Source organism: Chrysochloris asiatica, unplaced genomic scaffold (genome assembly GCF_000296735.1).
Source record: "Chrysochloris asiatica unplaced genomic scaffold, ChrAsi1.0 scaffold00257, whole genome shotgun sequence".
NCBI lineage: Eukaryota > Metazoa > Chordata > Mammalia > Afrosoricida > Chrysochloridae > Chrysochloris > Chrysochloris asiatica.
This window is the reverse complement of record NW_006408775.1, coordinates 1,959,130-1,977,859: the sequence shown is the minus strand read 5'-3', so window position 1 is coordinate 1,977,859 and position 18,730 is coordinate 1,959,130. Positions and strand designations below refer to the sequence as shown.

Below are 18,730 nucleotides of genomic sequence, written 5' to 3'. Positions count from 1 at the left end.
TATTATCAGTCAAACCAAGGCCAGGGGCAGACTGTGGAACAGACCATCAATTGCTCATATGCAAATTCAAACTGAAGCTGAAGAAAATGAAAACAAGCCCACGAGAGCCAAAATATGACCTTGAATATATCCCAACTGAATTTATAGATTATCTGAGGAACAGATTTGATACATTAAACACTAAAGACCGAAGACCAGAAGAGTTGTGGGATGACATCAAGAACATCATATATGAAGACAGCAAAACATCATTAAGAAGACAAGAAAGAAGGCAAAGGTCAAAATGGATGTCAGAAGAGACGCTGAAACTTGCTCTCCAGCATGATGCTAAAGCAAATGGAAGAAATGAGGAGGTACAAAAGCTGAACAGAAAATTTCAAAGATCAGCTCGAGAGGATAAAGCTAAGTATTACAACAAAATGTGCAAAGATGTGGAATCAGAAAACCAAAAAGGAAGAACACGCTCAGCATTTCTCAAGCTGGAGGAACTGAAGACAAAATTCAAGCCTTGACTTTTGTTATTGAAGGATTATTCTCTGGGCAAATTATTGAATGATGCAGAAAGCATCAAGAGAAGATGGAAGGAATCCACAGAGTCACTGTGCCAAAAGGAAATGGTTAATGTTCAATCATTTCAAGAGGTAGCATATGATCAAGAGTGAGTACTTGGGAGGGGCTAAGGAGTCCTGGCTGCTGATTGAAAGTCTACAGTTAGAACCCATTAGCCTCTCTGCTTGAGAAAGATGTGGCAGTCCGCGTCCCTAAAGATTGTTGTTGTTGTTAGATGCTGTTGTGTGGGTTCTGACTCACAGTGACCCAGTGTAAAACATCACTGCCCGGGGCTGCGCCATCCCCACAATTGTGATGTTGGAACCCACTGTTGCTGTCACTCTCCTTGGTGGTCTTCCTCTTTGTCGCTTACACTCCACTTTGGAAGCATGATGTGCTTCTCCAGGGACTGGTTCCTCCTGATGATATGTCCAAAGTACGAGAGATGAAGTCTAGTTTTCCTGGCTTCCACGGAGCATTCTGCCTGCACTTCTTCCAAGACAGATTTGTTTGTTCTTCTGGCAGTCCATGGAACTTTGAATATTCTTCTCCAACACCATAATTCAAAGGCATCGATTCTGCTACAGCTTTTCTCATTCATTGTCCAACTTTCACATGAATATAAGGCAACTGAAAATACCATCGTTTGGGATGGTGGTGGTTGGTGGTTATGTGCCATGGAGTCGGTTCGAACTCATAGCGACCCTGTGTAGGATTTCTGAGGCCGTACATCTTTATGTGAGCAGAAAGGCTCATCTTTTCTACCACGGAACAGCTGGTAGTTTTGAACTGCTGACCATGAGGTTAGCAGCCCGACTCATAACTGCTATGCTGCCAGAGCTCCTTATGGCTTGGGATAGAGACACCTTAGTCTTCAACTGATATCTTGGCTCTAGAACACGTTAAAGAGGTCTTTTGCAGCAGATTTGTCTAATCATGTGATTTCTTGACTGTTGCTTCCATAAGCATTGATTGTGGATCCAAGGAAAATTAAGTCTTTGACAACTTTAATCTTCTCTCCATTTATCATGCTGTTATTTATTGGTCCCTTTGTGAGGATTTTTTTGTTTTGTTTTTTTAATTGAGGTGCAATCCACACTGAGGGCTGTAGTCTTTGATCTTCATTGGTAAAGTTCTCTTTGATCCCAGCAAGCAAGGTTGCGTGCGTCATCTGCATAGTTCAAGTTGTTAATGAGTCTTCCTCCAAACCTGATGCTACATTCTTCATATAATCCAGCTTCTCATCTTATTTGCTCAGCATACAGAATGAATAAATATAGTGAAAGGATACAACCCTGACACACACCTTTCCTGATTTTAAACCATTCAATATTCCCTTATTCTCTTCAAACAATTGCCTTTTGGTCTATGTGTAAGTTCCTCATGAGCATGATCAAGTGTTCTGGAATACCCATTCTTTACAATGTTATCCATCCACACAGTTATGATACATAGTTATGATCCACACAGTTGAATGCCTTTGCTTAGTCAGTAAAGCACAAGTAAACATCCTTCTGGTACACTCTTTCAGCCAAGATCCATCTGATGTCAGTAATGACATCGCTTATTCCAGATCCTCTTCTGAATCTGGCTTGCTTTACCGTGTTGATGCACTGTTACATTTTTTTTTTTTTTTAATTATCTTCAGCAAAATTTTACATGCATGTAATATTAATGGTATTTTTTATGGTTTCTGCCTTCCTTTGAGTCCCCTTTCTTTGTAATGGGCACAAATATGGATCTCTTCCAATCAGTTGGCCAGGTAGCTATCGTCCACATTTTCTGACAGGCAGGGCTGCATTGGTCGGTCTGTTGAAACATTTCCATTTGTATCCCATCAATTACTGAGTCTTGTTTTTAGCTGTTGTCTTCAATGCTGCTTGGACTTCTTCCTTCAATACCATTGGTTCTTGATCATATGGTACATCTTGCAAGAGGTGAATACTGACCAACTATTTTGGGTATATGACTCTGTGTACTCATTCCTTCCATCTTCTTTTGATATTTCCAGTGTCGTGCAACATTTTACCCATGGAATCTTTCAATATTGCAACCCGAGACTTGAACTTTTTCTTTAGTTCTTTCAACTTCAGAAATGCTGAGTGTGCTCGTCCCTTTCGGTTTTCTAACTTCAGGTCTTTCCACATTTCACAGTAATAGCTGACTTTGTCTTCTCGATCTGCCCTTGCAAGTTTTCTTTCTGTTCAGCTGTTTTCTGTCATCATTTCCTCCAGTTGCTTTAGTTTCTCTATACTCAAGAGCCAGTGTCAAATCTCTTCTGACATCTATTTTAGTCTTTTATTTATTTATTTTCTCATCTTTTTAATGACCTTTTGCTTTCTTCATGTCTGATGTTCTTGATGTCATCCCACAAGGTTTCTGATCTTCAGTCATTAAATCTATTCTTGAGATGGTCTCTAAATTCAGGTGGTATATGTTCAAAGTCATATTTTGGCTCTCATAGACTTGTTTCCATTTTCTTCATGTTCAGCATGAACTTGCATAAGAGCAATTGATGGTCTGTTCATAGTCGTCCCTGGCCTGCTTTTGACTGATGAGCTTGAGTTTCCCCATTGTCTCTTCCCACAGATGTAGTCAGTTTGTATTCCATCTGGTGAAATTCAGTATGTTGTTGTTATTAAGTGCCCTCGAGTAGGTTCCGACCCATAGTGACCTTGTATAGGGTTTCTGAGGAACAGTTAGTGATCTTGAATGGCTAACCTTGCAGTTCAAAATAGTCACCTTTTATGTTTGCCTAAAAAAAGGTATTTGCAATGAGTAAGTCATTGGCCTTGCAAAATTCTTATCATGTGATCTCCAATATCATTTCTATCATAAAGGCCCATATTTTCCAACTACTAATCTTTCCTCTTTGTTTCCAACTCTTGCATTTAAATCACCAGTAATTATTAATGCATCTTAATGTCATGTTTCATCAACTTCAAACTGAAGAAGTTGGTAGAATTCTTCAACTTCATCATCACAGGCTTTAGTGGTTGGTAGGTAAATTTGAGTAATAGTGGTACTAACAGATAGGTCTTCCTTGTGTAGTTGTTAAGTGTTGTGGAGTCGATTCTGACCCATAGCGACCCTGTATGGTGTTTCCAAGGAGCAGCTGGTGAGCTTGAATTGCCAAGCTTTCAGTTCAAATGGCTTTGCAGTCTGGCGCATTAACCCACAACGCCACACCAGGACTCTGTATATGGTTGATGGTGGTGGTGGTGGTGATGTGCCGTGGAGTCGGTTCCGACTCATAGCGACCCTGTAAAGGGTTTCTGAGGCTGTAAATCTTTACAGGAGCAGAAAGCCTCATCTTTCTCCCACGGAACAGCTGGTAGTTTCAAACTGCTGACCTTAAGGTTTGCAGCCTGATTCGTAACCACTATGCTGCCAGAGCTCCTTTCCATATATGGTTTACAAGGCCTTAAATTCTTGCGGGAGCAGAAAGCCTCATCTTTTTTACCACAGAGCATTGGTGGACTTGTATTACTGACCTTGTAGTCCAGTACTTATTGTACAGAGCCATAGTGCTCCTGGGCTTCCTTATAGGTGTATGGATTTTAACCTATTACAGACAACATTATATTTCAGGATAAATCTTTTTTTTCTTTTTTTAAGGACTGTAAGGTAGATGCCTAAGGATTTCCCAGGAAAAGTCTTGCAAAACCACCCTTGTCTGATGAGGTGTGGTTGTGGCTATGGTGGAGGAGGGTCTGGTAAAGCTTTCCTGGGTGTTTTTCTACTAAAGCTTTGACTAACTTTCTCAAAACATGCTCATAATTAGCAGATATTGTTATTTGGTCCTTCAGAAAATCAACAAACAAAATGCCTTATTGTTGTTGTTAAGTGCCACCGAGCTGGTTCCGACCCATAGTGACCCTGTATAGGGTTTCTGAGAAGCAGCTGGCAAGCTTGAACCGCCAACCTTGTGGTTCAAACGGACCTTGCAGTCCAGTGCATTACCAGCATCCCAAAAAACTGTTGCCAAGACCTTTGCTCTTGATTCATCCGCATTTGCTTTGACTGAACTGCTTTCACCACTTGGGATCCATTGACTTGATTGTACTTGGTCTTTAGGATTACACTGTAAAGTCATGTTTCATTTCCCATGTACAGTTCTTTCAAGAAATGCTTCAGAATCTTGATCCCATTTGTTTAAATTTTCTATTGAAAGTTCTGCTCTTGCCTGCACAACAGTTTTAGCATCCATCAAGAGGAAAGTTTGTTCAACTTGAATTTTTCTGTCAGAATTGTGTATGCTGAAACAATTGACCTGTCTATGGTGTTGACTGTGGTTTCCACTGTCTGTTAATCACCAGTTCTCTTCAATTGTTTCCTCACAAACTGATGTGTATGGTCTGCCCCTGCCAACTTCATCCTCAACCTCTTCTTGTTTCTTCTTAAAATGAGTTATCTATTTGTAAACAGCTGATTTCTTTGGGGGTATTGTCCTCATGAACTTTTCATAAGCATTAGTGATTTCACCATTCTTCTACCCAAGCCTCTCCATAAATTTGATTTCTGTTCTTATTTCAATTTTAGCGGAATTCATGTGGGTCTGATAGTAGCTCTTTTCCTGTCTTTCTTAGTGCCTCAGACAAGATCCTCCATGCTGGCTCCACGTGTCGGGTGAGCAGGAGCTTTCCTGGGGGTGTATTCCGGTCCAGGGCACCCATGACTCTGTGGATTCGCCGCTGCTGATCCAGCCCAAGTTGGCGATGGTGAAGATATCGGCAGCCAGAGGCAGATATCCTGAGATGATGGTCAGTTTACCATCTCTCTGGCCCGCTTCCCCCGACCCCCGCGGCCTCACAGCTCCCACCCTGTGGGCCACCACCTAGGCCCAGAGTCCCCTCACTGCTGCTGCACAACCCCTCAGCCCTCATGTGACGCTAGGCCCTCTGTGTGCCCGCGATCAGATAAATCTTTTTAAAATTTATTTACTTTATTATACAAGGTAGTCTTCAAAAACATTTCTAAATATCATAATTCACCATTATAGAGGCCATGTTATTAGAGAAAAGAAAATGATTAACATGGAATAAGAGTCAGACTGTCCTTTAGTAAACATGTCATAGTGACCTGACCTTCATGTTTCAAACAAACAAAAACGTCTCTTTTTAAAAACCTCTTTTGGTTAAGTCTTTTGATGCACGTAAGTTTCCAGTTTTTTAGAATGTCCCAATCATCTATTTTGTCTTCTTTTGTTTGTGCAATTTTTGCAATGTTTGGTAGTCTATGTGTGCCCTACTGTATTAGAGCCCTCAAATTTGTCCATTTTTTCACTGATGACCTTTATAATTCTGGGATTCACATTTAGGTCTTTAATCCATGCTGAGTTGAGTCTTGTATATGGCGTGAGGTAAAGGTCTTATTTCAATCCTGCACATCACATTCCAGTTCTGTCAGCGCCATCTGTTGAAGAGACAGCTCTTTCTTTCTTTCTTTTTTTTCTTTCTTTTAATGACAAAATAAATACACAGTTTCCCTTCCAATACATGATAAAAAGGGAATAGAGCAAGTTCCTTTTCTTAACCCCTTCCTTTTCTTTTCAACTGCCTTCCTCCTCTTACCAAGTTAGACCATCCTAGAAACTTTATTATAAAATGAAAATCTTTTCTTGAGTTTTTACAGTAGTGGTATCATACAATATTTGTCCCGTGTTGCACTGTGGGTTAATTCACTGGACCTCAAAGTCGGTATGAAGTGCAAGGATGGCAGTTCAAACTCACTAGTCTCTCCTCAGAAACCCTGTACAGGGGTCAAAATCAATTCAGTGGCACTTAACAACCACAACAGTTTCACTTAACTTAATGTCTTCCAGGTTCCCTCATGTAGATTCATCATTCTTCTTCAATGTTGCATAATATTCTATTGTGTATAGGTACCAAAGTCTGTTCAACCATTCCTTTGCAGATGAGCATCTAGGCAGTTTCCAACTGTTTGCTATTGTGAATAAAACTGCAAGGAGCACATGCATGCATATGTTTACTTGTGTTCTGGTTCTTATTTCTTGAGGATATATACCAAGTAGAGAGAGCTCTGGATCATACAGTATTTCTATTTCCAACCTTCTGAGAAAGCGCGATATCGTTTTTTACAGCAGTTGCACCCTTTCAAGACAGATCTAGAAATGTTCTTTGTGATGATGAATGTGATGCCATACCTCTTTAGTCTGTTGCTGCTGAAGTAGTAACCATTTCATTGGCTGCTTCAAAATGACCAATAGCCGTCCATTTCAGCTCACTACACCAAGGATATCAATCTTTCTGTGTTTCATTTCATTTTTGACAACTTACAATCTTCCTTGAGTTATACTCTGCATATTTCAAGTTTCGATTATTAACACATGTTTTCAAGTATTGTTTTCTCACTTTCAACTGTGCTCCATCAGCAAATGAAGGTCCTGAAACTTTCATTGCCTCCACATCATTAAGGTCAGCTACTTTGAGGAGACAGCTCTTCTCTAGTTGGTTTTTGAGCGCCTTCCAGCCTAAGGGCTCAACTTCTAGCACTAACTCCAGCTAGGTTCTGATGCTTTTCCTAAGTACGTACCTTTAATGATCAAAACTAATGACTACAGTCTGTGTATTCCGGAACACTTCAGTTGCTTATGATGAAAGTATACATAGATCAAGAGACAGTTGTTTGAACAGAACAAGGGTATGCCGAATGGTTTTAAATTAGGAAAGGTTTACATCAGAGTTGTATTCTTTCACTTGTTCAATCTTTATGATGAACAAATAATCTGAAAAGTTGGATTATATGAGAAGTTTGGCAATAGGATTGGAGGAAGACCCATTAACAACCTGCAATATGAAGATGGTACAACCTTGCTTGCTGAAAGCCAAAAGGACTTAAAATACTTATTGATGAAGATCCAAGACCACAGCCTTTGGTATGGGTTGCACTTCAATGTAAAGAAAATAAAAATTCCCACCACTGGATCAATAAACACTATCCATATAAATGGAGAAAAGACTGAAACTGTCAGAGACTTCATTTTGTTCTGATCAACCATCAACACTTAAGGAAGCAGCAGTCAAGAAATCAAATCTGCTGCACAAGACCTCTTTAAAGTGTTGAAAAGCAAAGATGTCAGTTTGAGGACTAAGGTGTGCTTAAGTCAGGCCATGGTATTTTCAATAACCTTATATGCATATGAAAGCTGGACAGTGAATAAGAAAGACTGTAGAAGAATTGATGCATTTGAGTTATGGTGTTGGAAGAGAATATTGAAAGTACCATGGACTGTCAAAAGAACAAATAAATCTGGGTTGGAAGAAGTACAGCCAGAGTATTCCTTAGAAGCCAGGATGGCCAGACTTTGTCTTTCATACTTCGGACATATGGTCAGGAGAGACCGGTCACTACACAAGAATATCATGTTTGGTAAAGTAGAGGGTCGGAGAAGAAGAGGCAGACCCCCAGCAAGTTGTATTGGCAAAGTGGCAGCATCAGTGGGCTCAAGCTTAGCAGCAATTGTGAGGTTGGTCCAGGATTGGGCAGTGTTTCGTTCTGCTGTGCACAGGGTGGCTATAAGTCAGTACTGACGATGGCACCTAACAACAACAACAACAACAATGACCAAAGATCAGACGAGTTGCAGGATGATATCAAGAACACCATATAGGAAGAAAGCCAAAGGTCAATAAAAAAAAAAAAAAAAAGGAAAAAACTCAAAATGGATGTCAGGAAAGACTGAAACTTGCTCTCCAGCATAGAGATGCTAAAGCAAATGGAAGAAATAAGAAGGTAAAAGAGCTGAGCAGAAAATGTCAAAAGGCAGCTCTAGAAGACAAGGTCAAATTACAATGAATTGTGCAAAGACATGGAGTTAGAGAATCAAAAGGGAAGAACACACCTGGCACTTCTCAAGCTGAAAGAATTGAAGAAAAGTTTCAAGCCTTGACTTGAAATATTGAAGGATTCCATGTGCAAAATATTGAACGATGTAGAAAACACCAAAAGAAGAAGAAGAAATACAAAAAGATATGGTCAATGTTCAACCACTTCAAGAGGTAGCATATGATTAAGAGTCAATGGTACTGAAGAAAGAAGTCCAAGGTACACTGAAGGCACTGACAAAGAACAAAGATCCGAGAAATGATGGAACATAAATTGAAAATTTTCAACAAACTGATGTAGCACTAGAGGCACTCACTGAAGACTATGTCAAGAAATTTGGAAGACAGCTGCCTGGCCAACTGATTGGAAGAGAACCATATGTGTACCCATTCCAAAGAGAGGTGACCCAATGGAATGTGGAAATCACAGGACGATATATATTTTTTAATGTTTTGTTGTGAACTATGTGATAATTTACATTGGAGAATATTAGTTTTACATTCATCCTATTGTATATTGTTCTATTGCTATGGTTACAATCCTCTCCATGCATCATCAACCAACCAAAGGGTATACACTACAAGCCTGCCCCCCCCCGGTCATCAGCACACAGCCCCTCTCCTTCTCTGTGTCTAAAGTCCCCAACAGCTCCATCTCTCCACGTCATCATCTCTGCCTCCATCTCAGGCATTACTGCTTCTCTGGGTAGGGTCCTGCTCTCCGCTCTTCTCCCTTGATGGTCCCAGAGACCTCCGCTCTTAGGCTGAAAAGTTAATCACTCCCCTCCTTGCTACAAAACATCTACCTTTACAATTCCAACTCTCACAAACAGTCCTGATAACAATTATTCACTATTGTATCACATGAGACCCATCCACATTTCATTTCATCAGCCCCGCCTAGACAGATTGTATACTACTCAGTGGAGATTCTACATTCCTCCAGGCCCTCTGAATCTAGGTTCCCTCTTGAAAGCTTGTAAGCCAGTCACTTCTTGCCTTTGTAGCCACCCCATTTTGGGTAGCCAATGTCCAAGTTGCCCATCCCTGTCTACTCTGTGTATGGAGGGGGTAGGAATGATCCTTGCTGTAGGATTTGTTCCCTCATTTGAGCTACTGCATCCATAGGTGTAGGTCAAGTTCATCAAATTGCATCAGATTACTCTTTTTTTTCTCTTCTTTCTTCTTCTGGTTGAGCTCTGATCATCTAATCATTGAAGCCAGGTCAAGTGGGTTTTATATGCAAGTGTGGGTGTTCTTGTGCATATGCCCTCTCTTCTTATCCGCTGGATGTTTCACTCTGCACTCTAGTCCTCTGTGGCTATGTCACTGACTCTGGGCCCAAGAGTCCCCAGGTCTTGCCCCACTGCTGGCCTACCAGGTCTTCACCCAGGTTCACAGAAGTCTATTGAACATTGTAGGGCTTAGCTCACCGCTTCATTGCTGTTTTTCCCTTACTTCCCCTTATCGGTGACAAGCGTGGTCACCAATCACAGCGTGTATTCCCATTGAGTCTTAGTCTTGGAAGTCTTGGGTTTGCACTGAGCAAGCAACTTGTTTGTTCTTGTAGTAACAGTTGGTCTGCCTATGTTGTTTTGTATTTTTCCTGTAGGTCTTTCTTTCAAGAAGTATCTTCTGTTCTTCTAGCCGCTCCAGGCTGGTCTGCTCGTCTTTTCAAGTAGAAATTTCCTATCTCTGAAGATCTGGATGTGGTTCAGGCTTCCACCTATAGTCTTATGTATTGCAGAGACTCCACAGGAAGCCTCCTTCACTGGGCACATTGTAGCCTCAGGACAATATTATTACTATTGCATAAAAGTGAAACTTTGCTAAAGATACTTCAACAACAGCTACAACAGTACATTAGCAGGGAACTGCCAAGACTCCAGGTGTGGTGTTGTAGTATGGACTGCGAACCACAAGGTCAGCAGTTCAAACCCACCAACTGCTCCTCAGAAACCCTATACAGGCTTGCTATGCATCAGAATGGACTCAGCAGCACTTAGCAACAAGAAGCCAGAGGTTCAAGCTAGATTCAGAAGAGGACATGGAACAAGGCTTATCATTGCTGATGTGAGATGGATCTTGGCTGAAAGCAGAGGATGCTAGAAGGATGTTTCCCTGTGCTTTATTGACTATGCAAAGGATTTCAACTGTGTGGAGCATGACGAGCTATGGACAGCATTGCAGAGACTGAGTATTTGGGAACACTTCATTGTGCTCATGAGGAGCCTATACATAGGCCAAGAGGCAGCTGTTCAAACAGATCAATGGGACACTGAGTGGTTTAAAATCAGGAAAGGTGTGTGCCAGGATTGAATTCTTCCGCCATATTTATTCAGTCTGTATACTGAGCAAATAATCCAAGAATCTAGGTTCTATGAAGAAGAAGGTGGCATCAGGATTGGAGGAAGACTCATTAACAACCTGCCCTATGCAGATGATACAACCATGCTTGCTGAAAACAAAAAGGACTTAAAATACTGATGAAGATCAAAGACTTCAGTATGGGTTGCATCTCAATGTAAAGAAAACACAAATCCTCATCGCAGGACCAGTAAATAACATCATGACTAGTGGAGAAAACACTGAAGTTGTCAAAGACTTCTTTGGTGTGGATCCACCATCAACACTCATGGAAGCAGTAGTCAAGAAATCAAACGACATATTGCAGTAGGCAAATCTTCTGTACAAGACCTCTGTAAAGTCTTCAAGAGCAAAGATGTCAGTTTGAGGACTAAGGTACACCTGACTCAAGCCAGGATATTTTCAGTAGCCTCATACGCATGTGAAAGTTAGACAGTGGATAAGGAAGACCATAGAAGAATTAGTGCATTTGAGTCATAGTGTTGGAGGAGAATATTGAAAGTACCATGGACTGTCAGAAGAACAAACAGATCTGTGTTGAAAGAAGGGCAGCCAGAATGAGCCCCATAAGCAAGGATGGTAAGACCTCGTCTCTCATACCTCAGACATATTATCAGGAGGGACCAGTTCCTCCTGATAAAGTGGACGGTGAGTGACAAAGATGAAGACCGCTATTGAGATGGATCGGCACCGCGGCAGCAGAAGTGGGCTCAAATATAACCGTTATTGTGAGGTTGGCATATGACGGGGCAGTGTTTTGCTCTTTTGTTTCAGTGCTGTAGAAGGTTTACAAGAAGCAGCTGGTGGGTTTCACTTACCGACCATGGTGCTAGCAGTTCAATGCTTCTCCGTCAGTACCACACCAGGACCCAATAGCAAATACACATACTGAGAAACAGTAAGTCAATGACTATAAACACACACATAAGGCAGGCACTCATTCACTGCTCCTGTGGAGTGCCAGGCCCCTTCCCCCAAACAACGCCACATAATTCCATAGAAGTTGTACACACACATGCGTCTTCAAGTGACAGTGTCTGGGTGACAGGAATTTTACTGGGCACCATGTTTCTAGAGGGAATTCCTTCACCCTCTTCGGAAATGCGACATTAGCAAATCTTCAGTGTTGGAGAACCCAATAATTAAGGCAAACATAGACTTCTTTGTGTGTAGAGAGCAGTTCACATTGTTTCAAGACATCAAAGATTCTATTTCTGGGTATGGCTGGCATCTGTCGCTCTTAAACTCACAGCACCTTCCTAGAAACTCAAAGCCTCTTTTCAAATTTACAATCCCTGACAGAGCCAGAGGAGCCCTGGTGGTGCGATGGCTTAAGTGTTGGGCTACTAACCTCAAGGTCAGTGGTTCAAACCCACCAGCTGCCCCTCGGGAGAAATATGAGGCTGTTTGTTCCCATAGAGATGGGCAGTCTCGAGAACTCTGTGAAGCCCTTCTGCTCTGCCCTGGAGGGTGGCTAGGAGCGGGAGCTGACTTGCTGGCAGGGGGCTGTTTGGGACAGGGCTGGAGTACCCACTTAGCGAGGTAAGCAGGGCTTCCTTGTGCTTGTCTACTAATCTGTAGTGGACAGTTTCACATGGTTTTCTACCACATTACAGATTTTGTTTCTGGGTCTGGCTGGCATCTGTCTCCCTAGCACCTTCCTATCAAATCAGATTCTTCAAATTGATCATTCTTGACAGGGACTGAGCACCCAGTCAGCAAGGTAAGCACAAACTTCCCTGTGTAAGTACCTTGCTGACTGGGTGCTCCACCCCTGTGGAGAAAGCAGAAACCACCCAAACACCACAAACACAGCGGCTAAGCGCAGGCGGCTGACTTCCTCACCAGGACTTCCGCCGTCATTAAATGCGTACTCCCGGGGTTCTTGTCCTGGGTGAGGAGGATAAAGAAAGGATGTGCTCCAGCCTCCCACATGATCTTGGGGGGCTATTGCCTTCAGGTACAGAAAATTCCTCATGATGTTGCTGAAGCGCAAGGAATACCGGACCTATGGAGAATGAAGAGAAAATACATTCAGTCAGGGGATGTTGAAACTCAGAACTAAGGCATGGGAACTACCAAAGAGGTGGGCTATGTCAGTTGTACCCAGAGGAGAGGCTCCCACCACAGCAAACATCCTGCCAGGGAGTACAGTGCAGTGACCAGGGAGGGATGCTTCACTACATTCTGGAAGGGATGGCTCAGAACACGGGCTCTGGAGCCAGACTGTCTGGTTCCCAGTCTAGACTCTCCAACAGCCTAGTATGTCTCTTAGGCAAGTGAGCTCATATGCATTGCCTCTGTTTCCTCACCAGTCAAACAGGGGCAATAATGGCAGCACTTGCCTTGTGGTTTGTTGGATTAAATGAAAGGGTCCCTGCAACGTCATCTGGCATTAGCGAGGGTTTGTAAGATGCTGCTATTTTATGATTATGTCTTTCTCCATTTACCAAAGCCCCAGTCATCGCTATGTAGGCTTTACAGCACTAACAAAAGTAATACACCAGTCATTGTTCCATCCCCAAACAGAAGCCTGACAGTTCAGGGATAAAACACCGTCTTTAGTTTAAAACAAGAACAAATAAACCTACCATGTCTGAAATGCCATGAGATCAATATCGAGGACAGCAATAGTAACTAATATTTCTGGGAATGTTCGATGTCGCCGGTCCTGGTCTAGGCACTGAACAGTCTTCAATGCATTTCATCCTCACATCAACTCTTGTGAGTGATGTGCCAACATTAACCCAGCTACATTAACAAGGGAGCTGATTCCCCAGCTTAGGAACTTACACAGCTTGTAAGTGACCGAGCCAGGATTCACATCTACGGGATCTGGTGTAGAGTCGTCCCTGCTCCTAACAGTCCGTTTCTGTAACTAAGCAACTGAACATATACCATCAGGTACTTTCTAGGTCAAGGCTTGCTTGGAGCAAGTCTTCTCTCTTAAAGAATCAGAAAACTGGGAAGGAATTGAAAGTCTGTGTTGATCTCTGCAAATCAGATGATGCGCTGGTTGAAAGAGCTGAGACAGACCAAAGTGATGACAAGGTTAGGCTGGGGAACCACTACGTTGTTATGGAAAATATGTTCTTACCGAGAGGGGCAAGGGATCCTTGCTGTCATTGAACATATGATGAAAAGTAATTCCAGCCAATGTGTAGAAAGCATTGGGATCATTAATTATGTAACTTTCAAAGGCAGTATCTGAATCATATCCTAGAACTAGAGAGAAAATGCAATCAGCTGAATGGTTGGTTAAAGGTGAATGTTGCCCAATTCCCACTTTCCCTCTACCTGAGGAGATTGCCATTTTATTTCTCAACAAAGGAGAACAACCCTCATTCATTCATTCTGCAAACATGAGCATAGGGAAGATGCTAGAACTATGCTCGGATACCAACGATCTACATCTCTTAGAGGCTCTGAAAAACTCCTGCATTCCAATTCTCCTTATCTAGGCAGCACTTAGAATAAACTGCCATTTGAAAAACAACACACGCCCAAGTTGAGGAGGAAACTGCCACGGGTCCATGCCAACCTTCTCTTTAAGGACCTAACAACCAGCCAAAATTGAAAACAAAGTACCAAGAAATTTAGTTGCTCTGAAGAGAGAAATAATTTTTATAGCTAATTGTCTTCAAACATGACAGAGTTTAATACAAAATTCTTCTGGAAAGTAATTCTTCCTCAGAATGTTAAAGATATTATGACCCAATTTGGCATCAAACACCATTGCCTGTAATGTCTGCTTCTTGGCAGGAAACTTGGTTTCATTCCCTGAAAGGTTTTAGGCCTTCTATTTCTTTGTTTGTGGTACTCAGGAATACCACTGATGAGTGTCTACATTTGCTATATTTAGTTTCCCTGCTTGGAACTAGTGAAATCCTTTCAATCTAAACTGTTCCTTTGGAAATTCTTCTTCCCCTCAGCTGCCATAGCTTCTCCCTTCTAGGACTCCTGGTGGATCACGGTGAGTTTCTAGACCTGGCCACAGGCCTGTTAGCTTTTGTTTCAAACTTTCTATTTCTTTGCTTTTTATTTTCCGTTTGCAGATGCTTCCTTGGCTTTACCTCCTGGGTCACTTGTCAGAACTTCAAACATGTTCATTCTATCACTTCCATGAGAGTTATTTGCACAATCATTTTTTACGACTTCTATTTTTAATTCCACTACTCATCTGTCAGTTTGTTGTACTATGGTGGCTTGCGTGTTGTTATGACTCGGGAAGCTATGTCACAAGTATTTTAAATCAGCAGGGTCACCTATAGTGGATTGGTTTCAGTTGAGGTTCCAGATGAAGACAGACTCGGAAGAAGTACAGACTGACTACTTACGAATATTTAGTTACAGAATAGCAGTGGAACACTATCAGATAGCCCCAGAATACTGAATATTGAAACATGAAGAAGAGCACCAGAATATTGTCAGATCTAGTGCCGGAAGATGAGCCCCTCAGGTTGGAAGGCACTCAAAATACGACTGGGAAGAGCTGCCTCCTCACAGTAGAGTTGACGATGATGATGTGAATGGAATAGGCCTTCAGGGCCTTCATTTGCTGATGGGAAAAACTCAAAATGAAGAGAAACAACTGTAAATATCTATTAATAATCAGAACATGGAATGTACAAAGTACAAACCTAGAAAAATTGGAAATTGCAAAAAATGAAACACATAAGCATCGATATCCTAGGCATTGTTGGTAAGTGTTGTAACAAAAACAAGGGAGTGATTAATCTTACAGTCCAGAAACAGAGGACCTAGGACCATCAAGGGAGAAGAGCACAAGCTGAATGCAGGACCTTATCCAGAGAAGCAGCGACACCAGAGATGGAGGCAAAGGTGGGGTCATGGAGAGGGGGAGCATCTGAGGACTCTAGATTCATGGGAAGAGAGAGACTAAGAGTTGGTGCCCTTCAGAGGTGTAAATGATTATATATACCTGAGTGGGTTTTTTTTTTTTTTTAAAAAAAAGCTAAAGTGAACAGAGAGAAATACTGTTATCATGGAGGAGATTATAATCATTGTAATGAAACAGGTGTATCATTTGCTGAATGTACAACTGATGATCTGTCCTTAAGCTTTCACTCAATCCACAATTAAAAATCTTAAAATAAAATAAAAAAACAGAAAGAGAGAGAATTACTATACATTTGAGCATGCAGTTGAAAAACAACAACAAAAAAGAACATCATATGGAAAGAAAGCCAAAGGTCATTAAGAAGAAAAAAGACCAAGATGGATGTCAGAAGAGACTCTGCATAGAGCTACTAAAGCAAATGGAATAAATAAGGAGGTAATAAGAGCTGAATAGAAAACTTCAAAGGTGAGTTCGAGAAAACAAAGTCAAATAGTCTATGAAACTGCAAAGACCCAGGGTGAGAAAACCAAAAAGGGTGTTCAACCCACTGCTGCTGCCACTGTGCCAATTCGTCTCACTGGGGATGGTCCTCTTTTTCACTGTTGGCACCACTTTGCCAAGCATTATGTCTTTCTTCAGGGACTGGTCCCTCCTGATAATATGTCCAAAGACTGAGAGATGAAGTCTGGCTGTCCTTCTTCCAATACAGATTGGTTTGCTCTCGGGCAGTCCCTGGTACTTTCAATATTCTTCTCCATAACCGTAACTCAAATGCATCAATGCTCTGCTCTTCCTTATTCATTGTTCAACTTTCACACGAGGAGATTGAAAATGTGGGTCAGGCAAACCTTAGGCCTCAAACTGCTATCTTTTCTCTTAAACACTTTAAAGAGGTCTTGTACAGCAGATTTGCCTAATGCAAATTGGGCATTGATTAGGGATCCAAGTAAAATGCAATCCTTGACAATTTCAATATTTTCTCCATTTATCATGATGTTGCTTATTGGTTCAGTTGTGAGGATTTTTGTTTTATGTTGAGGTGAATTCTTACACCTTTTTATCTTCAATGTTTTGCTTCTTGGTCTATGTACAGGTTCTGCATCAGCACAATCCAGTGTTCTAAAATTTTCATTCTTGGCAATTTAAAAAAATGTATAATCTCGCACAGCTGAATGCCCGTGAATACTCAATAAAACATCTTTCTGGTATTCTCTGCTTTCAGCCAAGATCCACCTGACATTATCCCTCGTTTCATGTCCTCTTCTGAATCCAGCTTGAACCTCTAGTAGTTCCCTGTTGACGTACTGTTACAACTGTTTTCGAATTCTCTTCAGCCATAATTTCCACATTCTGCTGTGTGATTCTTTATATTGACATGCCAGGTACAGACACTTTTTCTTTAAACCTAGTAACATGGTGATTCTATAACGCAAGTCTAAAGAGTCTATTATCTGAAGTGTTTGTAGTTCTATTTTTTATCCTGATTGTCACCCCTGGCGTTTCCTACTGTGTCTCTTTTTTATTATATGCTGCTCATTGACTTTGACACACTTTTGTTAGGTTTTCTTTGAGATGTAGAATGAAGGCAGGTTCCTACTGAGACTACATTTACATCTGCTAGTCTGAGCCCCACCTAATCGGTTAAAGGGTTTTCTCTCTCTGTTCTTGGATAACTAGGTAGTGTGGATTTAAATTGCAAATCTCAGGGATGGTCTTCCCAATTCCAAGACACCTTGCAGTGTCTTAGGGGTTACACTAAGGTATAGGCACACTAGGGCCTCCAGCTCTATGGGGAGCCGGTCTCCTATTAAGACAGTCCACCCTGAATGTGCCTTGATTTTTGTCTTCTTTTCCTTTATGCCTTATAAGGCTTGGAAAATTCAGTTTGATTTTCCCTAATCTGACACTCGTTTGATCAAAAGCTGAGGGTCTACACAGACCTCTTGGGTTTCTTTTCTTCACCTAAAATTTTTAATTTAGGAAAATATCTAATAACCAAGAGAGATGTTTACAATAGAGTAAATAAAAATGTGACTACAAAGTAGTTGACACACACCTTATATTTTAAATGTGCATATGGAAAAGGGAAGGAAGGATGTGCACCCAGACAAGCTGCACTTACATCTGGGCAATAGGGTTTAAGTGAATTGTTTTCGGTTTTTCTTTATTTGCGCTTTCTTTCCTTTTAACTATCTGTACATTGTTAAGTTGTGAAAAATAACATACGAATGAGAAGACATATAAATCACTAATATTTATAAAATGAACACGCAAATAACCATCTCCTAAATAAAGTAATGACATTTACTCTAGATTTTTGGTCTAGATAGAGCCTGCCTAATGAAAAAATGTAAGAAAATGATTTAAGGATTTTACGCAGGTTTATAAGAGGTGGGGTAGGTCCAAATAGCCTATCTGTCCGTTTACAAAGTGGAATGGCAGTGCTATCTTTTCCAGAAGTTCCCAGCAAACATCTCATCATGTTTCACTGATGCTGACTGAATTAAGTGCCCCCCCGGACTACTCACAGGTGTGGACTGGCTTAGACATGGGTTACATGACGTCTCCGGTGGCATCAACACAATTAGAAATGCATGTGTTGAGAAGGAAACCCAGAGAGAAGTGTGTACAAAGGTAACTCAAAAAAATAGTATTGCTACAAAATTGTAGAAACCTATTATCAAACAAAAATACCAAAATAGGAAGCTTTTGTTTCTCAACATATGTCTATACACTTCTATAGGGATAAGCACTGGACTATTAGCCACCAGTGCCCTGGACTGCAAGTCAGTTTGAACCTCAAGGTCGGCAGTTCAAACCCACCAGCTGCTTCTCAGAAACCCTGTACAGAGTCGCTATGAGTCAGAACCGACTGGATAGCACTTAATAACTCTTCCCTGAAGAATTCTGTGCTCTTTAATTAATCCTACGTCAAAATGGCAGGCTTGGCATCCTCAAGGGACTCAAATCGAGTTCCTTTTAAATGTTCTATGGGTCGGAACCGACTCGACGGCGCTTCCCAACAACAAGACTAAGACAAGTGCAGTACTGAGAGAACTGTCTGCAACCACCGGCTAACCTCAGAGACATGTCTAAGCACATGTAT

The 18,730-nt window shown here is 41.4% G+C and overlaps 1 protein-coding gene across 1 annotated transcript in view; it reads right to left on the bottom strand.

Moving 5' to 3' along the window:
• LOC102812607 (ATP-binding cassette sub-family A member 3-like) overlaps positions 1–18,730 on the bottom strand; it is a 116,790-nt gene that overhangs the window by 92,762 nt on the left and 5,298 nt on the right. Inside the window, exons 3-4 of the mRNA XM_006873962.1 lie at positions 13,861–13,988; positions 12,609–12,771 (exon numbers count right to left, since the gene is read on the bottom strand). Coding sequence (XP_006874024.1) covers positions 12,609–12,771; positions 13,861–13,988 — 291 coding nt within the window. The remainder of the gene's footprint in view (positions 1–12,608; positions 12,772–13,860; positions 13,989–18,730) is intronic.